Genomic DNA, 24,307 nt, shown 5'->3' with positions numbered 1-24,307 from the left:
GGGGGGCGAAAAACAATTTTCTGGGCGATATAGTAAAACATTATATTAAGAATAATTAGATATTTTATTCGTTATATCGTACAATAATTAAACAAATAACGTTATACTAGTCACTAGTCTATTCAATGCAGTACGAATTTGGAGTTAGTCTTGGTCCTCGGCATCGGAATTTTGAAGTGAAGGGGTCGATAATAGGTAATGGTTTTATTGAAGGGGGGCGACGATTCGTTAGAGGTTGAGAAACACTGATGTAAAGTATTCCTGAATTATTACTTACTTGCACAAAATAATTTGTGAAGCAATTAATTATTGCTATGTAGTTTCCAAGTTCAACTTGGATCGTACAAATAATTGAAATGTGCTGCAGTATAATTTGCCATGCAACACTAAACTGCTAAATGAATGTAAAAATTTTCAGTTTTTTTCCTCTGCTGTAGGATTATAGCATAAAACTCCAACTTTCTAAATAATAACTTAAAATATACTTTGATTTTATTAACTCTAAATATTTGGCCTACCAGTAGCCAATTAGTCTTCGTTCCCTGAACACTGGGAGTTTGGTCGTGGATTCGTGCCTTGCTCTGAAAGGCTGGCCACGTGGAGTTTTTTGGGTTTTCTCCATGTCTGTAATGTCTTAATAGGGGCCAGTTTTCCTTAAAAAGACCACCTGAAAGGCAGATCGTGTAAGTGTTGTTGCCATAACTAAACAATGATATTTCATCACTTAAGTGAATCAATAGGCATTCCTATTGAAACTGAAAACACTTTTCTTTTTTCAGTTTTCATTATGCTTATTATCAGTCATGTATTGAGTTTTCCATCTGTGGTTATAAAGTGAAATATTCAAAAACAATAGATTAATTTCAAGTTTTCTTAGCCATTTTGTATTGGTCTTGACAAAAATTTAAATGCCTAACAATGTATTGGAACACATTTCTGAAAAATATCAACATTCAGGTAGAGCATTAGCAAAGCCTGTTCTATTTGGCTTACAGAATTGTGTTCATTCTCAGTTTCACTGGTTTATTTTGATAAGCATTCATTTCCCATTAATTGTGAGAAATCCAAAAATTTAGTAATAAAAATAAAATGGGGGAGGGTCAGTGTCTTTATCTCAAAGATACATTAGGGTCACTGTCTTCACTTCAAAGATACATTAGGGTCAGTGATAATGTCCATGCTCCCTGATGTAATTGAGGTGCCAAATGGAATTTAAGAAGGGGGAAAAACCAGCATTGCATGGAAAATGGGTGTCAAAAATGAATAAACACAAGAACAAAGCAATCAATACCAAGTGAATGTAAGAATTGCCTTTCCTGTGACCAAGTGTAAGAATTCTTATGTAGCCAGCAGCCATTTTCTTTGGATCATGCATACCAGGGTTTCTCATTTCCCATGATCCCAGGACAGAATTATTTTTAAGATATACAAAATATCATGAAATCAAATGATATACAGTAGAACCTCGATTATCCGGACTAATTGGGGATGAAGGTAGTCCGGATAAGGAAAATCAAAACAGATACTTTAATTTGTCTTTTAATGATAATACAACACGTTTTCTTTTCAATGACATATCGGTAATATTAAAAGTATTTAAATCGTGATCAAATTTTCAAGAAACAAACGTTCGTATTGAATTTGGACTACTATTGACCAACGCTAACAGACTACCTATTGTTTAAAAGGCTCTCTGGTAGCGCAAGAAGACTGGTTTTATAAAATAAAAAGCAGTTGAAACCATTTTTATGAATAAAAATTTGACAAACTATTTATCGTTTTATGACGAGTAAAATTTTTTCTTCGCGTTCGCGGCTTTTAAGTAATGCATAAACCTTCGAAACACGAGGCCCTTCGGTCCGCGAGGCATAGGCGGTGGCCCACGTTGCCCATGCCTTACGCCGTCCTTGGTCATAGAAATGATGTAATTTGAAAATAAAATTATTTATAAATACGTATGTCAAGTTATATTTTTATTACGACGCAAAATATATTTAAGAGTTTACGGCCACTGTGCCGAGTGATACGCTGTAGAAACAAAAAAGTTATGCATTCCATCACGTATATAAACAGTATCGTAATTCACCAAGTGCAAATGAGCAAATTCGTAAAATTTTTGTTTATTTTGAACAATCCGGATAATCGAGGTTCTAGTATAATTATTTTTCATTTTTAAAATATTTAATGCATTCTGCAACCTCCCAAATCATATTAATAATGCTGTGTAAGATAAATATTAAAAATTACTTTTGAATTATGTGGAAATTTTCAAATAAAAACAAACAAAATGCTTTGAATTGAGTTAAATTAAAAAAAATGAACTTAGATGAAACTTTTAACTTAAAAGGTAATTTTTATTTTTTAAATAAAGCATAATACAATTATTGTAAATTTTTATAATAAGATTTTAAAAAGCAAAGATGGTCAATACTTTGATCAGTCAATCTGATTCTTATTTTAGTAATAAAGTCCTGCTACCGAGAATGCCCTTTCCGATTCAATTGATGTGAGTGGAATCATGTTTAATGCATTTAAGAGAGACAGATGTTGTGTTTTTTCACTTGTAGCCTGGAAGTTTTTGAGATTGTAGTAGTACTATTGCGCTCTAGTATTCTTGATTTGTCTACTTCAGCTGCTTTAATAGCGGCATCAAGCTTATAGCCCGATAATTTGGCAATTTGTTTGGTTTTAATAATCATTTTTAAAAAATTGTATAAATACAAAACAACATATTCACAAAGGTAAAACCTTGCTTCTGTCTATCTTTCCGCCGTTTCTACACCATCAGCAATCCTTAAAAACAATTCACAAGTTTCCGAGACGACCTTCCTTTTTAGGCTACTGTTTCGGCAAAAAATGTAAATATAGGTAAAGCGTCCTCTGGTGTTTGTTAGCCATTTTTCACAATATCACATTTTAAGTAAAAATAGTAAAATAAACTATGGCCGGCGTAAATTACATTTTTAAAAAATTGTATAAATACAAAACGACATATTCACAAAGGTAAAAAACCTCGCTTCTGTCTATCTTTCCGCCGTTTCTACACCATCAGCAATCCTTAAAAACAATTCACAAGTTTCCGAGACGACCTTCCTTTTTAGGCTACTGTTTCGGCAAAAAATGTAAATATAGGTAAAGCGTCCTCTGGTGTTTATTAGCCATTTTTCACAATATCACATTTTAAGTAAAAATAGTAAAATAAACTATGGCCGGCGTAAATTACATTTTTAAAAAATTGTATAAATACAAAACGACATATTCACAAAGGTAAAAAACCTCGCTTCTGTCTATCTTTCCGCCGTTTCTACACCATCAGCAATCCTTAAAAACAATTCACAAGTTTCCGAGACGACCTTCCTTTTTAGGCTACTGTTTCGGCAAAAAATGTAAATATAGGTAAAGCGTCCTCTGGTGTTTATTAGCCATTTTTCACAATATCACATTTTAAGTAAAAATAGTAAAATAAACTATGGCCGGCGTAAATTACATTTTTAAAAAATTGTATAAATACAAAACGACATATTCACAAAGGTAAAAAACCTCGCTTCTGTCTATCTTTCCGCCGTTTCTACACCATCAGCAATCCTTAAAAACAATTCACAAGTTTCCGAGACGACCTTCCTTTTTAGGCTACTGTTTCGGCAAAAAATGTAAATATAGGTAAAGCGTCCTCTGGTGTTTATTAGCCATTTTTCACAATATCACATTTTAAGTAAAAATAGTAAAATAAACTATGGCCGGCGTAAATTACATTTTTAAAAAATTGTATAAATACAAAACGACATATTCACAAAGGTAAAAAACCTCGCTTCTGTCTATCTTTCCGCCGTTTCTACACCATCAGCAATCCTTAAAAACAATTCACAAGTTTCCGAGACGACCTTCCTTTTTAGGCTACTGTTTCGGCAAAAAATGTAAATATAGGTAAAGCGTCCTCTGGTGTTTATTAGCCATTTTTCACAATATCACATTTTAAGTAAAAATAGTAAAATAAACTATGGCCGGCGTAAATTACATTTTTAAAAAATTGTATAAATACAAAACGACATATTCACAAAGGTAAAAAACCTCGCTTCTGTCTATCTTTCCGCCGTTTCTACACCATCAGCAATCCTTAAAAACAATTCACAAGTTTCCGAGACGACCTTCCTTTTTAGGCTACTGTTTCGGCAAAAAATGTAAATATAGGTAAAGCGTCCTCTGGTGTTTATTAGCCATTTTTCACAATATCACATTTTAAGTAAAAATAGTAAAATAAACTATGGCCGGCGTAAATTACATTTTTAAAAAATTGTATAAATACAAAACGACATATTCACAAAGGTAAAAAACCTCGCTTCTGTCTATCTTTCCGCCGTTTCTACACCATCAGCAATCCTTAAAAACAATTCACAAGTTTCCGAGACGACCTTCCTTTTTAGGCTACTGTTTCGGCAAAAAATGTAAATATAGGTAAAGCGTCCTCTGGTGTTTATTAGCCATTTTTCACAATATCACATTTTAAGTAAAAATAGTAAAATAAACTATGGCCGGCGTAAATTACATTTTTAAAAAATTGTATAAATACAAAACGACATATTCACAAAGGTAAAAAACCTCGCTTCTGTCTATCTTTCCGCCGTTTCTACACCATCAGCAATCCTTAAAAACAATTCACAAGNAGTACTAGATTTTCAAAAAAAAAACTTAGAGGATCAAATTTGACACAATTCCAATACTTTTCCATTTATATATATAACAAGTTGGGAGGTAAAAAGGAGTCTGCGGGTTTTTTGACTCCAACTCCAATTAAAACAGCAAAACTCCGTGACTGACTCCACAGCCCTGGTGTTTAGATTTTTTTGCAACATGCACTAAGATGTGAATAAAGCTCTAAAATGGTATGAAACATTTGATTTAATCAAAATTTGAAGTGAAACATTATTACATAATGTGACAAAATTTGGAATCTTCTTTTGCTAACATATTGGAATAATGTAGAAAATAGCAAAAAATTGTCACTTTTAATTATAAATAAATGAATATTTTAACTTCATTTAGTACTTTGTTGGTACTCAATATATCTTGATTATATCCTGCAATCTGGAAGGCATGTTACACAATAATTTTAGTCTTGTTGAATTGAATGCCAGATGTCTTAATTTGTTTAATTCATTTCTTGTAGTTGCCTTTTGTTTTGTCAATCTTTTCTTAATTTCCCAAGTTTTCTGTTGGATTAAGATCTGAATTGGAAAATTTGCTAATACTTGAACATGTTCATTAAACCATTTCCTAGATGATTCATAGAACAAGCACTGTCGTGCTGGAAAATGCAATATGCACCACCAAATGTTTTCCATTTGAAGGTAACACAATCCAGAATTTCCTGGTCTATTGAATTTGGACAATTGGCAGTGCTGAGATTGTAATGTCTTTGCTACTATTGCAGCTCCAGATCATGATGCTGTATGGAAACTTTAAGCTTTTCATGGTAACTGAAATGCTTCATGTTTTGTTCTTAACATCATTTCACCCTAGTTTTTGTAGGAATAAAATCTTGACTCATCACTGAAAATCACTTCTGACCACTTCTTTATGCTGCTTGCCACTTGTGATGTAGTTCTAAAAAAAACCAATGAACATTTCATCTATCCCTCTCTGAACTACCACTTAGTAGTTTGCTGATTTATCATTTTGTAAATAATCATGATTACGTTGCTTATAGCTTTGTCCAATCTTATGTGTTTAATGGTTATACAGTAGAGCATCAATTATCCGACTCAATTGGGGACTCAGGTTGGTCGGATAACTGAAAAAATCTAATAACTGAAAAGAAGGGAAAAAATACATTATTAGTAGAGTATATTAGGATATTAGTATATCCCATGTAATTAATTTTAGTATATCACTATTAACAAACTTTACGTTGAATTTTCATCAATGTTTAGCCTAACAAATTTTTTTAAAATAATAATCGTTGCTATTGTATCGTTAAAAATTATTTTTAAATTGTTTTATTGCTCATGAAACAAACGATCACTCATAATTAGAAAATTAAGTCTCGTTTAAATATTGGCCTCCCTCTAATGGTCTAGCCGTTGATGCCAGCTAAAACATGCAAAAATTTAACAAAAATTATATTAAAGTAGCCAAGACACAGCCAAATATTGTAGTGCCACATCACTAGCGGACATTTGAAATTTGCTGACTAGAACGGTCAGCTAACTAATGTGATGGTTAATCGTTGGTCGGATAATCAATGCTCTACTGTATTTGCCATTTTCTGTTTTCATTATTTTGATACTTGAATTAAAGTGTTCCAATATTTTGACCTACAGGACAGATAAATTATGCTGTTTGTGAAAACTTAGTACCATTGGAAAATTTTGTATTTACAGTATATATAATTAAAAGTTCCCCCCATCAATCATGACTGAATACTACTTATGAAAAGGTAGAGATTGAAGAATTGACAAGAGTAGATATTCAAGAAAATTTGCTGCTATTTCAACAAATTGAGTAGTTTATACTATCTATTGTAATGTAGAGTTGTTTAGTTATGTATGGGGGCAATCTGCCTAGTGGTGATGCCTTCCAAGAGATCTTTTAGGGTAATTGGCCTCTATTTAGGCATTAATGATTTGAAAAAAAAAACTTGGAAAATGCCACGTGGCCAGCCTGTCCTGGTGAGGTGATGTGACCCATGACCATACTACCGGTGTTTGGGGACGAAACCATAAAGAACTGGGCTGGAACATAAAGAACAACAAAACAAAATTTTACCTTGTGGACAAAAATAGTAGGAGTAAGAGAATTCACTTATATTCACACAGGTGGCCTTTATACTAAAAGAAATAGTAAAATCTTTTTATAAAATTTTTTAATACTCTATATTCTGAGTAAACACTATTGTCTTTTAAAAGGTTTCCTTAAAGTTTAAAATATGCCATTTGCCAAAATGTGAAAATCAACTTAAAATTCCATGTAAAGGGAAATATCCTCGTTGAACATCATGGACATCACATGATCATTGATATCACTGCAATGTAAATGCCATCATCAATCCAAATTCAATGAAATGCTTATTTTATAGATATTTCCACAAAATAAGTAGCCTATACTTTCCATCAGAACATAAAACAAATATGATCTGCAATTTTTGTTCAATCCAGATGAAATTTTGGAGTTATAAGGAATTTACACACACAAACAATAGCTATTATATTATTGTTTATTTTACAATTACAAATTAATGAGGAATAAGTTAGTCATGCAGGTTTTCAAGTATTTCAATAATTTGATATGGAGTTGTACAGTACTTGTATAAAATACAATTTAATGTGACTTTCATTTAAATGGTAATGTTGTATTGCTAAGTTAAGATATCTTATTGAAGAAATATTAAATAAATCATTTAAGATATCAGGATAACTAAATTTATTAGAGTGGACAGCTTGTCTAAGAAACTTTTAGTTGTAAAGCAATCATTTACTGGTAAATCCATAAATAGCCAGTTCTGTCTGAAACAATGTATACTGTAGATGTAAATTCCTGATGACAGCTATCTTATACAATTGTAAACAGTATTTAGTGATGAGAATTCAATATTCAGCTCACAAAATAATCTTCAGTGCAAATTCAATCTTTTTCATTTTAAAAACTACAGTTTCTTTCTGGAAATATGTGACATTGCTCTCAAGTTTATTATTGATGTTGCTTCATTAGGGAATGTGCTGGTTGGTTTAACTGATGTCAGCACTTTTCACTTAATTGTCATGTTATATGAGTTTTTTCTCACTAGATTGCAGAATGACCTCTTATGTTAATTTTTTAAAGCCTGCATTAATTGTAAAGAATCATACATTTAACAACTAAAGTAAATTTTCTCATATTCTAATACCACAATGTGAAGCTTCATAACACTGTTTTTGATGGAAGTGACCTGTTTAGAATGGAATTGAGGAAGGAACTGGAAACTTGCCACAGCTATGTGGTCAATGGCTGATGCTCATTGGTTAATACCAAAGTTGATTTTTTTCTAGACAGGCTGTAATGAGATTTTAAATTTTGCTGTTTCTAATAATGTTAGTTTGAGATTTTAAATAATTTCTATTCATTAATTTTAAAGCTTTTAAGTTTAAAATTTAATAAGTACAGTAGAGTGTCGTTTATCTGAAACATCGGTTAACAGAAAGCATTCCAGTCGGCAAATTTAAATTTTCGACTGCTGTGGTGCTGCAATCTTTGGCTATATCTTGGGCTACTCCAATATTTTTTTTTGTTGGTGTGTGTTTTAGCTGGCAGCACTGGCACTTTTGTGTGGTGTTTTTCTGATGATTGTGTGTCGTGCTGAATCACATTTTTGATACTAGATCAACATCTGAAGTATATTTTGTGACTATTGTATCATTAAAAATTATTTCTTTATTTTTTACAAACAAAATAAATACATTGAAAAATATAAAAATATTTCTCAATGTATTTATTTTGTTTGTAAAAAATAAAGAAATAATTTTTAACGATACAATAGTCACGATTATTATTTTAAAAAGTTTGCGTTAGGCTTAACATCGACAAAAATTCGAAGCGAGGTGCAACGGAGAAAAATTTCAACATGAGATAGGTTAATATATTTTGTCATACATAATTGGTTATCCGAACAACCTCGGTCCCCAATTGATTTGGATAAACGACGCTCTACTGTAGTTTGATTACATTGCTGTTACTTACTCATTTACTAGTTTGAAATTTATAGCTAATTAGATTTTAATGCATTTGAAATATTAAAATTTTTTCAGAGAATTTCAGAGCTCTATGTACAGGAGAGAAAGGCTTTGGATACAAAAACAGCACATTCCATCGTGTAATTCCAAACTTCATGTGTCAGGGTGGTGACTTCACTCGCCATAATGGTACTGGTGGAAAATCAATCTATGGAGAAAAGTTTGAAGATGAAAATTTTGCTCTTAAACACACTGGACCAGGTAAGTAATGCTAAAACTGAAGTGATAAAAATTATTTAGACTGCTAAAATCATTTTTGTTCATATATACAGGTATCTTGTCAATGGCAAATGCTGGTCCAAATACTAATGGATCTCAGTTTTTCCTCACTACAGTAAAAACCAGTTGGTATGTATTTAATTATATGTAATTCAGTGGAACTGGGATAACTCAGTTGTGTTTACTATTATTTTCTTTTCCTGATCATCCAGCATAGGGATTTACATGTTAAGTAAAACTAGTGTCATAGCCCCATTCAAATTAACATTATTTTCAAACTTTGAAATTATTTTGCTTAAATGGGAAAAATGTTTCTTCTGTTGAATAGACTAATCAGAACTTTTCTATAAAGCACAGGAACCACATTCAACTAAACATAAACCTCTTGTGTGACAGTGGGTGATGTGTAGTGTCTTCTAGATTGCACATCATCTAAATACTGTAACTGCTTTTTTCCAAATGCTTGTCTTTCTTTGTTTTGCTGATGGATTTCTGACTGGTTGACATAATAATAAAATGGATTTTTGATAAAATAATTTTGAAAACCAATTAGTCAGATTCTATGTAAAAATTCTAAAAAATCAGTGTTTTTGGCAATAAAAAATTAGTGTATTTGAGTCTAGGTGCAAAATATCTTAAGAATAATTTTACTAAACACTTAGGAATTCAGTGATCAACCGTTTGGGAAAACATTGTCACAATTATTAAGAGGTTTACATAATAAGACTCAAATATTTCTATCATAGTTTGATTTACTGGTGACCCATAATAATGCACAAAATCTTTATTTTTAGCCTAATTGCCATAACTTTTTAACCATTCAGCAGTGAGTAATGACTATAGTCGTCAATGGCGATCATGTGGCAGTGGTGAGGGACAACTATAGTCGTCAAATTCTTTTAAGGGGTAACGCCAAAAAACTAGCATAAAACTACCACGAAAAAAAATCACATAAAAAATGAAATATCTAACAATAAAAAAAAGACTTTTCTTTACTGGGCATAACTGTTCACCAAATCTTATTCCGAAAGAGTAGTGAGAAAAACGTGTTGAAAAATACTTTAAAAATTTTCCACGTTTATTCTCCACTACTGGGGTAGAACCATACCCGACTAGTCTGCTGTTGAAAGGTTAACACTTAAGTAGAACTCTCCCTGGCCTATTAGAGCAGTGGTTTCCAAATTGGGTTCTACTGTCCCCGTGGCAGTGAGTAAACCTAGATGTAGCTGAAGCCTGTCCAGTGGCACAGGTTTACTCATGGCTCCTTTCATTCATTTAAAACGGGTAAGAAACTGCATTTTCTGGTTTCCAGATAAGGAGAACAATGTACAGGTATACCTCGAGTTACGTTGTTCCCGATTATACGTTGTTTGTCAAAAAGGTATACGGAAAAATAAAAATAAAGTTTAAGTCATTTTGTTTGACTTTACATCTGTCCGCCACAAATATTGAAGTCGTAACATCACTAGAAAAGCATTTAAAGCACATAAAATCATTAAAATATATACATTTACAAGTATGTACTTTATTTACAGTGCATGCATTCGTAAATTTAGATTACTTTTTTCTGTACTATATTAAAAACTAAAATTTATTTGTTTATAAGCTTAAAATAGATCCTTATTAACCATATATTATTAAAAATGCATTAATAAATAAAATATAGAACTGGGAATGGTAATTTATGGTTTAGCTTAGTGACAAGTAAATTCGACTTACATTGTTTTCGACTTACGTCTCCTCTCTTGAACCAATTTCTGACGTAAGGTGAGATATACTTGTACAGTAAGGACAGTGTGAAGTTCAAAGAAAAGTTTTTTCTAAGACTATTTCCAAGCCTTTCTTTTATAAGGGGAAAAGGTGGGTTAGGGACATTGAGTATAAGTTTATGGAGGTGTATTGGCTCAATTTTTTATATAGACAGCACTTCCATTCTCTTCATGCAGCTGAATGTTGATAGTCGAGTAATTGAATTCAAAAGAACAAATTATGTTTTTAAAGTAGTAATCAAGACTTAGAATTAATGTTAATTTATAGCAAAGCACTTTCTTGTATAGTACTAAGTTTTGTCATTGATGATTCAAAATAGCTGTTTCACTGCTAAGCACTGTTTGAAGAAAGAAAAACCTGCAACATTAGTTTTAAATTTTCACAACCAGTATAGTAGATCTACAACTTTTGACACAGCTTTCACTGAAACTGGTTCAGTTTCAGTGAAAGCTGTTGTCCTGTAACATTGATGCTCCTGTAACAGTTTTTTGTTATGGGAGCATCAATCTGATCTTAAAAACAACACACACACCACCACCTTGATGTACATTACTGACCCGGAAATTTGGGCAGACTTCTGGAACACCAAATTAGACAGGCATTTTCAAATTGATCATTTGTCACCTGGAGGCCTGGGAGATCTATAAAGCCAATGTTGGGGGCACCTGTATCAACTTTAAAGACTGCAAGACGATCGCGTATGCATGGAGGAATTCAAACAGACAGGCAGAGGGGTGAAACGTGGTATGTACAATGTTTATAACTCACAGCATCATTCTAATGGTCCAAGGGGGTGCCACTTAATTCAGCACCTGAAGAAGGCCTTGGTGGAGACCGAAAATGCTAGGTTTTTTGTCAAATACAACATTGATAAAAGGTTGTGTGTGTGGCTATTAAGTCATTGCTCCAGAAATATATGGGGGAAAGCTTGTCCCTAATTGTATAGAGAGAACAAAACTAAGTATGTCAACTCTGACTTGAAAGTTTGAGTGCACTGTTGCCTGAACCAATAGACGATAGCTTGTGATAACTACCAAGGCTTCATTTGTGTACTGTAAATCTCATTCTCTATTAACACAAAGATGGATTCATGTGTTAGATTGCAATTGTATCTTGTACAGAACCCTCCCAATTTCTTTTGACCTGCATGACATCTGGTTAATTTCTTGCAGTCAGTTTGTCATGGGGGACAAAACTATCAGTTGGCTTAACCTATTCGATATTAATTTTTATTTGTTGCCTGTGACACTGTGTTGAATTTTCGTTTGATGTTAGGCCTAAAATTTTTTTCTTCCTTTTTTTAAAATAATAGTGTTTACTGTATCGAAAAAAAAATACTTTTTTTGTGTTTCACAAACAAAATAAATATATTGAATAATATAGAAACAAAAAATATATATATATTTTGAAAGTTTGTTATAATATAAAAATTGTGACACATAGCGACATCTAGTATCAAAAATGTTCCGATATACACGAAAATATTCGGGATCACCCAAGCAGGTCAATGAGGTCAACACGAATATTTTTGAGAACAATGTAAGACAGGTTAGTGTGTGTGTACAGGACATTCTGGATTGCAAGTTTGAACCCCCTTTTCACAATTCATGTTTTTATTCGTATTCTTTACTGATGGACCACATGCAGTATGGGGAAATAATTTTGACAGATTGATGAACTGTGATTTATGTGTCTCACTGCAAATTTTCTTCTTCAGTGGTCAGCAGAATTTCACAAGTATGCCAAAATATCACTATAGTCATGTTTTCAAAAAAACACCATTGACAACAATCTGCTTTCCACCCAAAACTGCTGCTCCCATTATAGGTTTCAGGGAAGGATGGGAAGAAATGTAATGACAGAGTGGGTCTTTGCTGAACCAAAATTGCTTCTAGCATGCAATAAGTAATTTTTCCCTCTGAGTGTGATTTATTGTTTAAATTTTGTGTATTCTGCATTTTTGCTTCAAGTTTTGATTTTACAACATGAAACTTTCTTATTTTAATAATTTACAAATCAATTTAAGTAAAATCATGAAATTTTATGATGTAGCTAATTACATAATTAATTTTACACAAACTGTTTTGTATGTGAATAGTTTGTTTAATAGGGAAAAAAATTTATATAGTTGTGTAGAAATAACTCAAAATCAAAACTGACAAAGCATTGCTGCCTTAGTTTGAAATTTTTCTGTGCTGAAAATGTCAGTTTGCTGTCTTTGAGTTAGAATAAATTTCAATGAATATTTATCATTTAGCATTTAACTATTTTTGGCTTAAGTTTTCTATTATGTTGGTTACCACACACACACCACATGTACACAAAGGCGAGTCAAAAATTATTTGCACTGGTTGTAGAATTTTTGATCAACTTTCAGAAAAGACAGATTAATTTTTGACATAATCACCCAGCTTTTCAATGTTGTCTGTCAACAAGCCTTCATATAGTGTTGCAATAAACAAGTTATTCAAATTTAAATTGCCTTATCAATGAATTAAAGCTGAAGATTTTTTAAATCCTAATTTAGATGAATGTGCTATTCTCTATTTTCAACTTCAGAATTTTCAAAACAAATGCTTTCAAGATTCTAAAGACACTTATACAAAACACCTTGATTAATGTCTTTTTCATGAAATGATTTAATCTTAAACTTTTTTTTAACAGGCTTGATGGAAAACATGTAGTATTTGGTCAAGTTGTTGAAGGTATGGATGTAGTTAAGAAGATTGAAGGATATGGAAGTCAGAGTGGAAAAACAAACAGAAAAATTGTGATTGCTGACTGTGGTCAGCTTTGAATGTATTTTTAAATATTTGTTCCATGAATTTTTATACTAATTTCTTGATTTTCAATATTAATCAACAGAATGAAAAAATAAATCAGTAAGTTGTCAATCTCATCTCAAAATCTAATTTGTAGATTAGAATTTAAAAGTTAACATTACTTGTAAACTATGCCATTACTATACTTCATAATACAATTATTTTCTGATTTGGGAACAATAAATAATTTGGAAAATGAAATGGTTTCTTTAACATATTTTTTTTCTTTTCATTGAAATTTCAAACTAATTTTCATTTTTTAATAACTTTTAATCTCCACTTTTAAGTTCATTAACCCCAGGAAATTCAAGATATTACTGTAATTTTTTTACAGCAAATCCTTAAAAATATATTACACACTTCAAAATAAGTAAACATTTCAGAAGTTTTTAAACTTATTAAATTTTATAATTTATAGTAGATAAACTGTATTAAATGTTTAAAAATCTTTTACAAACAAAACCCAATTATTCATTTCAGGGCATTTCGTATGCTAAATTTGAAGAAATAAATGAACAGAAAATTCATGAGATAGAGAAGATAAATTATTACAATGCTAGGTAGCTCAATAGTTCAATGTTAACTGGCTTATAATTAAATTTGATTACATTTTGTGAGAAACACATTCTCTGTAATTTTGTCTAAAAGAATTGTAATTAAGGGTTCAAAATTAAATAAATTATAAAAATCACTAATAGCAATTATTGTGACATTGTCACAATGCTGGCTGCAATTTAAAATATATGCTCTCCATCTTGTGTTTTGCCTTTGTACTGTACAGTACATCATTTTTTGTTAGTAATAGTGCAGGTAATCTAACTCCTTTCAGGGGAATATTTTTAAATCGAAATAATGTGACTTCCGGTGCAAACCGGTTTGCCCGGAAGTTCGTATATAGTTAATGGGGGGCGATTAACTACTGTATATTATAAACTGTCCGAGGTTTCCATATCTGATCTCTGCTTTCATCTAACTCCATTCTCGAGATTAAGCCCTGACGACAATTGAGTTTATAAGTCTACAATTTTTTCAAATAGCCCAATAAATTAAACCTAAAGGTAATTAAAGCGCTGGCTTTGACACTGTAAAATTAAAAATGAAGTCAATTGAAAATTAACTGACCAAAAGTTTGAAATTTTCAAATTGTCAATAATTGTTAAATTTATTTTATATATATTTACCTGGAATAGTGAATGAAGGCAATGAGACAGAAGGGGGAAACCCGTAGTAAATGTTTAAATTTTAAATTAATTAAGGTTAAATGAGTTTTCTAAACTTTAATGTAGAATCAATGTTATAGTGTAGTTGTGCAAATAAATTTACTAGAACAAATTTCATTAGAATCTCATTGCAAGAGATTATACGGAATGCGTATTAAGACGTCTGAATTCAAGTTATATCGACAGGAGTAACCAGTGTTAGGCTAGCCAATGTGTGTTCGCTGGTCAGGTCTAGGCCACTGATTTTCAACTAGTATGCCGCGAAAATTTTTGAGGGCTTAAAATATTTTCGAATGAAACCCAAAGTAATAGTAATAAAAGTCAAAATTGAAACTACTTTAAATTGATTATAAGATTTTATTTAAGAATTAATTTCAATAGAAATTTAATAACTTATGAAAGTGATTTGAGTAAAAAAATTTTGAGGACCGTTGAAAAACACTGGTCTAGGCGGTTAAGGGCAATTTTGCACTGTTCGACTACAGGCTAGATCAATCCTATCAGTAATGGCAAAAGCATTCACGTTGAATACACTGCTCTGTTGCTAGTTGGTTATGGCTAGGAACGCCGCTTTGCGTAAAATGCATAACCATGGATCCTGGTCTATATTCGCATTTTAGAGCAAGAAAAGCAAGAAAATTAACAGTACAAGAAATGCACAATTTTTTTGTACTGATTGTAAAGATATGCGTATTTCAGTAGTGTAGAACGTTTTTTTACACAATGTTTTTAATAACTAATGGAGTACAGTAAAACTGCAGTTATACGTTTTGGGGCCATCTGACGAAACCGTATAAACGAACTGCTATTCTTTACAAGACAGCGAATTTGCACGTCAATGGCATGAACCCAAAATGGCCGATTACATTCGCATGACAAAGAAAAGGAAGCAAGTACAAAAATCGCAAATTGTATACTAGAATGGCAATTTTGTTTCAAGCCGCGCTGTGTTCGTACTCTGAACACGGGAGTTCGGTCGTGGGTTCGCGCCTCGCTCGGACGGGCTGGCCACGTGGAATTAGCACAATATAAAGCTACAGTTTCAGAAAGAACGATAAAGGATTGTATAATTTCTGGAAAAGTAAGAATTCTGGCATTGGCTACTTTAAATTTATCGTTAGACATTGTCATCCAGCTCCAATGAGAAGTGCAGTAGCCCCTCATTGCGCTTGTCGGGGAGAGAAAGAACGCAATATAACAGCACGAAAAGTCCCGTGCTTATACCAACAGATTCCATAGCATTTATAACCTATTCTCTATTCTTTCATCAGCAAGTGTTTGATATAAGCTGTTTTGCAATACAGAATTTTATTCGTGATTATATCAAATTAATTACGTAAACATCGATACCATGACCATCCATTTAGTATTTCTTTAACAATGACATTTAAAGGCTTACTGTCGATAAAATCGCAACTTATATTTTGTTTTTATATAGTACTATATTTCATAAATTGTTTATTGAAAATTAAAAAAAAAAATACATTGAACATATAATAGAACATCAAAACTTGGAGAATTTTTACTTAATTTTATAAAAAGCAAAATAAAGTTACTACTATATAAAAATTTTAAGTCCATTCAGAAATGATTTCCTTACACATTAAGCAGTGAAATTTCGAATTCATAGAACTTGTAAATGAAGAGACAAGTACTTAAAACCAATAATATCAAGTAAAAGAAATAGTGATCTGTTCACTTTTTTGTTTAATTATATCTTGAATTTATCGTTACACCTGTAGTGGCAGTTTCAAGGACAATGGTAGAAATAAAAATACTGTTTTGTTGCAAAAAGAAATTCAGTGGCAATTGATATATTAAAATTTATTGACTAGTTCTTTTTAAATTGGGGACCAAATAATAAGGGGCTGCTGTACTTAAACTGCGAAAAACATTACTACTATGGTTTCTTCAGAATCTCTGAAGAAAATTTAGGTGTCACCAGACTGATCAGTAAATCGACGATAGTGAATATACAAACAGATATCAGAAAGTTTAATTTACATTTTAAGAATTTATTTTCGATAATAGTCACTATTTTTTCCATAAATTATTTGTAAATATATTAGTGTGCGTTATTACTCAAATACATTTTGCATAATTTTTATAAGCAAAATTGACAGTATTACTACTAACCAGAACGAATGTTTGTTTGCCAGACATTAAATTTCCTTTTTTTTTATTTTTGTAATCAACCTGATGAATATCGAAAATTACGTATCTTATTTCGTTTAACAAATCTCAACATTTTACGCGGTTTTTTGCTCGTTATGCAGAGATTGATAAATCGGCTACAGCTTGAAGCTTGTTGGCTGTAGCTCACCGGAAAATATTTAACTTTTTAAAATTGTCTAATTTTAACTGGTCGGTCGACCTGCTGTTATAATAAGGGCGATTTCAAATGACCGATTGAGTCATTACTATGATGACAACAGTAGGTTGACAGTGTTCGTCGGACAGATTAAGGACGATTTCACACTGACTGCATAGACCAAACATTAATTTTTATTAATCTCTAAAAAAAATGTTCGATTCCGCATTAGCGAACATCCGAATACATTGTTGATACTAGTGATATAACGAATATTCGGTTACTACAGTAGAGCCTCGAAAACTCGGCACTCCGGATAACTCGGCCACACCTTGACAGGGCAAAAAAAATCCTTAGTTAATTAATTTTCATTATAGATAGCTTTATAAAAGTATAAAAGCTCTCATAAAGTATTTTTCTGAGGTTTGTCTTATCAGATAAATAACTGCACACAGTGTATTCATTAATTTTCATTTTCATGTAGTAAAGGCTCTATGCCTTCATAAAGGACGCACTTTTCCTTTGTTTAAGGGTATTCGGGCAGTTTATTCTCTGTTTTATTCTCAAGCAAACAATACATACAAGTACAGTACAATATTTTCTGAGGAAACACGCATACTTATCCTTTTTTAACCCCATTCCCGATAACCCAGCATTTTCACAAACTCGGCCACCCTTCGGTCCACATTAGGCCTAGTTTTCGAGGCTCTACTGTATTCGGTATTCGGCCGAATATTTAAAAACAGGAGTAATAAATAACAAAAACACAGTAAATTAATCGTTTTGGTATTTAGACTTAATGTTATCTAGTTAGTGTTGTTTGTTTATATTTATTTATAACTTATAACTTGCACAAAATAAAAAAAATAATAGTCACATGTATTCACAATTTATAATTACAAAGATCAGTACACACCTATTCGAGAATCGTCGCACATCTGAGGGTCTGACCCTGCCTATCCTTTTTAAGCGCTCGTCTTTGCTCTTCGCTTTCTCTTTTCTCTATCGCTCTAGTCCACGTATGCCTATGCATACATCATAATACGCGGTCACGATACTTTCGATTCGTCACTTTTCCGTCGTGGATTTCCCATTTTATAATTACGTGACACAAATCTTGGTAATAACGGAGAAAAGAGAGAGATAGGACGTCGGTATAAGTCAGTGTTATGATTTCACAGATTCGAGACAGCTTGGTAGCTCGAACGGCTCCAGGCTTTCGCCCGTGCACGCTAAGTGACTTTCATTACAAGCATTTAGCTTTTTGAAGTCTATGACAACAATTGTTTGGCATTCACGGTCGCGAATTCCGCGCCAATAAGCTACCTCGACTTGTTCGATTATGTTATCAACTCAATTTCATATTTATTTTCACATTTTTCACTTCGCGGTTCTTCTCTGTTCTTTTTCCGTTATTTACACGTGTAGGTCATTTCATTGTTATCCACATTTGATATCATTTATCACATTCTTCCATGACACACTTTTCTGTCCGCTAAACTGCCAAGAATTAACGCGATTGGCGAAGCGTAGTGACAGCGGGCCAATAGAGAGCAGGATCCTTGCCATGATGCGGTTTGCGCGCCAATTTTCGTACGTGCGTTAATCAAGCCGAGTATTCGGCCTGAGGCCGAATATATACTATTCGTTGCAACACTAGTTGATACATCTCACTATTACATTGATAATCCCGAAAATGAAAATGTTATAAAAAGACTACGTTATAGTCGAACTTGCGTACTAAAATACAGAAAACAATAAAACAACTACAGGCAGAAGATTTAGCGGTTTCTTGCCGACACGAAATAAAATGCGGCTAACATGAAATGCCAATGTAGCTGCAAGAATACAAAATAAAACAAACCAACTCTTGTAGCCATTTGCCGCAAAAGTCCCTGATAATCTAAGTTATCCATCAATGGATGACTTAGGTTATCAGGACCCGACATCAATGTTAGCTAGAAAAACAAAATAAAAAATGAAAGTTTCCCTGGAAAAGGATATTAACACAGTACTTAAAGCTTAGTTCACACTGAGCGAATAGCGAAAGCGAAAAACGATTTTGAATTTTAAGCAGCCTATCATTTGCATGCAAGAGAAAACGTCATCTCGAAAAACAAAATGGCCGCTTCCGATATTCCGTCGTTAATTTTAACCACGTTTGTTTGTTGAGAAAGAAAGATAAGACGAAAAGAAAACGATGGGTGAGAAGAATATTAAAAATCCATAATTACAACATTTACTCTATTGCGTGAGAGTTTGTAGCCATTTTGAAAACAAAAACCACGTGACAACTAGCGGGAATACTATTGGCGGAGAAATTTTTTCGCTAGCGATAAAGCTCCATACCGTGTTTCCCCGAAAATAAGACATCCGCAGAAAATAAGACCTAGCACAGATTTTGCTGAATTGCGAAATATAAGACCTCCCCCTGAAAGTAAGACCTAGCGCGTTTTTCAGAGCAAAATTTAATATAAGACACTGTCTTATTTTCGGGGAAACACGGTAGTTCCGAACTTCGAAGCGATTCGCGAAATGGTAAAATTCACCGGAAATGACTCATGTCTAATATGTTGTTCGCCCTGTTTTTCGCTTTCGCCAGCGAATCGCGCTCAATGTGAACTAACCTTAAGTGCGAACGTCTGAGCAGAACCTAAGTTGTAGTGCCGATTACAGTACGAAGTGAACTCTCTTAATTATTACAGGATATGGCCTGTCCATATTATTGTGATCTTTCAGGTTCTCCTTTACATAGCACATCTCGCGGTATTGTTCTTACTACTGCCATCTTTATAAAGAGCCGAAATTTTACTTAGCTTAACCGAACCAATTTCTAGCCGAGTACAGTGGGGACTGATTTCTTCGTAATATTAGAAGTAATAAAGACAAATTTTTCCAGTTCAACGAGAGTGATCGAAAAGTTGTAAATTTTGGAAATTTCCGTGGACACCTGGTCCTAAAACGAATTAGTTAGAAAACAAATGACTATTAAGCTTAACATATTTAGATTTTTACAGCTATGGTGAGAAATGTTTAAAATGTACAACAACCCTGTCGCATCGAGGTATACTAGCGATGCGAGAAAAGAGGCATTTGAGATGGACCGGTATCGGCACCCTCGAGATTTGGCAGCCCGCGTGCATGCACCTACCAGGGCCGTCTCTGATTCCATCCATTAGCCACTCGTAGGGAGCTATTTGACTAAGTGCATTGTTTTAAGATTTAAGAAGTAAAGAATATTTTATATTTTTATGTACGTTTCTTTACAAATCTATATTTAATTATAATTTTTTTTTTAAAAGTATATTCATACAATTGAATATTTTGTACCAGGTACGTACTGTACATCCACTACACATTTTATTTCACCAAGTAAGTTTTTATTATTTTATTTATAATTTTAGCCCTTATATCGTGGCTAGCGATTTGGAATGTAATTGTGATATTAAAAATACATTTAGAGAAGTCTACGGTTTTTACTGGCTTATCGAACAAACGATACAAATGGACAGTAGATCATTACTGACGCGCAATTAACTGATAACCCCTGGAAGTCGGCTTCTTGCAGAAACACAGCTTCCCTATCATCAAGTGTCACGCCACTGGACTTTAACTTTTATTTTAAACGTGAAATACTTAAATGTGAAATTAAATCTCTACATAATAGTAAAAAAAATCTTCGATCGTAGGCATTTTCGAGGAAAAAAACAAACCAATTTTCATGTATTGGATTAATAAAAGCTCTAGCACAAATATAGATTTAAAAAAACTCTAACACACAATATATCAATAAGAGTGGTTGGCATAATAGACCTACGTTCAGACCTACGAGAATTTGTTTCGTGGCTTTTCTGAGTTCAAATTTCGTTTTATTTTTATTATTATTTAATCTTTTTTTATTTTTGAGGAAAAAATTTACCATTTCCTCAAAAATAAAATAAAATAATTCGACAAAATGTAAAATTTTTTTGTATTTTTCCATAGTCGAATTATTTATTTTCGTTTTGTTTAAATTAATCTACTTATTAAATAAATATATTAATAAATACACATTTCTACGTCAGCAACTTAATTTAATAATAGTGGTCCATTGTCAAAGAAACTTCAATTTGCCCAAAATACTAGCTAACAACTTTAAAGTACTGTGATTAACTCAAGCTCAAAATACTGTAGAAAGCTGCAAGCAGACATATCTGATTTCCATGCCAGTGTAATACAAATGTGATATCTCCAACTCTCACCTAATAGAATTTTTAAATTCTCTTTAATTTGTAATTAGTGTTTATTATGTTATTGAGAACTTCAAAATATAAAAGTATCGTATACTGTAAGTCGAATGAGAAGGCAATAGAGCATTAAGAGAATAAAAATAGACGCATAAATTAGGTAAAAGATACGAGAATAATGGATTCGGTAATGGAAAAATGTAATCCATCTTTCCCTCAAAACTAAAAATAATGAAAACGAAATTTAAAAAAAATTCTTAAAGAATTGCGATACAAACAGAATAGTCGTGAGATGTATTGTACAGTACAACGAGAGGTTAGCCTGCTTACACCACTACATCATTCACACCTATGAAATTGTTTACGCCAAAGCGTATAAATTCAGTAGCAGTGTAAATTGTTTTTTTTTTTTTTTTCGAAAATGCTTAGGATAAAGGGTGTTTTTGTGTATTACGTATAGATTTCAATTTACACAATTTGCTAAGTATTTACCGTTTAAAATAAGTCAGGTGGTCATTTGACTACCTTTCCTTGTTAATCTACAGACAAAATCGATCCATATCGATTTATATTACTATAAATACTTTAGAGAAAATATTTATAGTTTATTTATATATTCGAATGAGTTTTTATATGAATCTAAGAAATCGACCGTATCGATTACTAAAAGTTTCGATTTCCGATTGTTTCCACTTGATTATGTTCTACAGCGAAATGCACTGGGGAAAAAATCATTCAAAATGTTTATAACTGTAGAATATTTAAGTTAATAAATTAAAAATTATTTAGTACAGAAGACAGAGACGTTCAGAGGGGGCAAAGGTCCCTAAAATATACTATCTCAGCTTAGTATAGCACTGCCAATATACATCAACTCACTCATAAAAGAATTATTAATTAATTATCTCCTGCAATATTTGGTGGCGTCTGTTACCATATTATATTAAAACGAAAATTTTATATTTTTAATCATTATAAAATAGCAAAAAGCTTCATTTTGAGAGTAGGGATGGGTTTTATTAAACATTGTAAACGTTAATAACGAGTAAAATCAGATCCTACTTGAGATATGACACAACTCCCTTTATTTCCCCACTCCATTAATCTTTAACCACTAAACGTTAATAGCATCAATTCTCCAATACAGAAATTACCTTGCAAAATTTCAGAAAATAAACAAATAGCACAGGGGTTATTAAGCTTCAAAGAGAATGAACAAAATCGTGCCCACATAAACACACACACAAGAGCTGAACAACTGATTTAAATTACATAATACAAATTTCAGATGACTAAATTTGCAGTTGTGTAACTTTAACTTCTGTGCTAATTACATATAGTCAATTTCTGTTAAAACAAGTTCAGTTTACAAACTTATTATTTAATTTAGTAAAAAGGCAAAACATCATAAATTAGCAAGTACAGTAAGAACTCGCTTAACGTTGCCTCGTTTAACGCTGATTCGATATAACGCCGTCTACTCGAAGTCTAAAAACAACCTCAAAATTTACGCCGATTTAAATTATCGCGGCATTTTATTGATTCGTACATAATACGGTTATTTACGAACACGAACCAATCATAAAAAGGTGTATTTTTTTAAAAATCAATCTATGTTTGTTTGGTGCAATTTTGGAAAAAAATATAACATCACGGATGCCATAGGCAATATCGGCTTCGCTTGGCAAGAATTAAACGATAAATGCACGAACAAAGTGTAGAAGAAGTTATGGCTGAAGGTATCCAAGAATTCTCAACGAGAAGAGTCTATCACTGTATCGTTAGGTTGATCAAACTCAACCTAATCGATACAACAGTACTAGGAGATGTAGACGAACAGGATATTGAGGAGTTACCGCAGGTTTCTGGTGAGAGTCTTCTCAAAGACGACCTTTGAGAACTGGCAGAGCAAGGAATCCACGTAGAACTGGAAAATGGTGATTCTGAAAAAGAAGAACCCAAAAAATTTCTCTACAGATTTCCTTGGTAAAAGTTTGGTAACGATAACCGAAAACGTTGATCAAATTGTAGCGAATGATCTAGATTTTAAAAGGAGTGCAAAAGCAAGAGACATTTTGGATGCGATCTTCTACTACCGACATTTGCTTAAGGAAAGAAAACAGAGACAAATGAAACTTCACGACTTTATTGCAAAACAACAAGAATTTCAGAAAAGTCAGGAAAAAACGAACTATTAATATAGAAAAAATTAACTAATTAATATATTATTATACATTTCTGTGTGCATATGTTTATGTGTTATTTAACAAACATTATTATACAAATTAATATAAAAATAACTTAAAAATTAAAGTAAAATTTTTTTATTTTCGGTCGCGTGTTCCCTTATCTCTATTTACTCTGTTAAAATGACCTAGTTCAGGGGTCGGCAACCTTTTGAGTCGGAAGAGCCAAAATTACAATTTACAAAATTTCAAAGTTTTTAAAGAGCTACAAAATTTTTTCTTGCCAACAATAAATAGTACTCGCATAAATAAAGTGTTTTGATAAAAAACTACAGTAGAGCATCGATTATCCGACCCCCGATTAACCGACACCTCGGTTAACCGACCGCCCTAGTTGGCAAATTTCAAATGTCCGCTAGTGATGTAGCGCTACAATATTCGGCTATGTGTTGGCTACTTTAATATTATTTTTACGTGTTTTAGCTGGCAACACTCATTCGACCATGAAAAGGAGCCAGTATTTAAACGAGGTTTAATTTTCAAATTTTTAGCGATACAATTGCGACGATTATTATTTTTAAAAATTTTTGTTAGGCTTAACATCGATGAAAATTCAACGCGAAGTAGGTTAATAGCGATATACTAATATACTAATTACATGGGATATAATAATATACTACACTAATAATGGATTTTTTCATACTTTTCGGTTATCCGACTTTTCAATTATCCGACCGACCCCAGTCCCCAATTGAGTCGGATAATCGAGGCTCTACTGTAATCTATTTATT

General features: G+C 32.4%; 1 protein-coding gene across 1 annotated transcript in view; it reads left to right on the top strand.

Moving 5' to 3' along the window:
- The window catches only part of LOC111633551 (peptidyl-prolyl cis-trans isomerase), a 33,537-nt gene extending 19,763 nt beyond the window's left edge, over nucleotides 1-13,774 (top strand). The window contains exons 3-5 of the mRNA XM_023378140.1: nucleotides 8,778-8,963; nucleotides 9,035-9,110; nucleotides 13,416-13,774. Coding sequence (XP_023233908.1) covers nucleotides 8,778-8,963; nucleotides 9,035-9,110; nucleotides 13,416-13,548 — 395 coding nt within the window. The 3' untranslated portion in view covers nucleotides 13,549-13,774. The remainder of the gene's footprint in view (nucleotides 1-8,777; nucleotides 8,964-9,034; nucleotides 9,111-13,415) is intronic.
- The last annotated feature ends 10,533 nt before the right edge of the window (nucleotides 13,775-24,307 follow it).

Source organism: Centruroides sculpturatus, unplaced genomic scaffold (assembly GCF_000671375.1).
Source record: "Centruroides sculpturatus isolate CEXI.00-Female unplaced genomic scaffold, Cexi_2.0 scaffold749, whole genome shotgun sequence".
Classification (NCBI taxonomy): Eukaryota; Metazoa; Arthropoda; class Arachnida; order Scorpiones; family Buthidae; genus Centruroides; species Centruroides sculpturatus.
The sequence above is the reverse complement of the archived record's forward strand: the minus strand, read 5'-3'. Positions and strand labels throughout refer to the sequence as shown.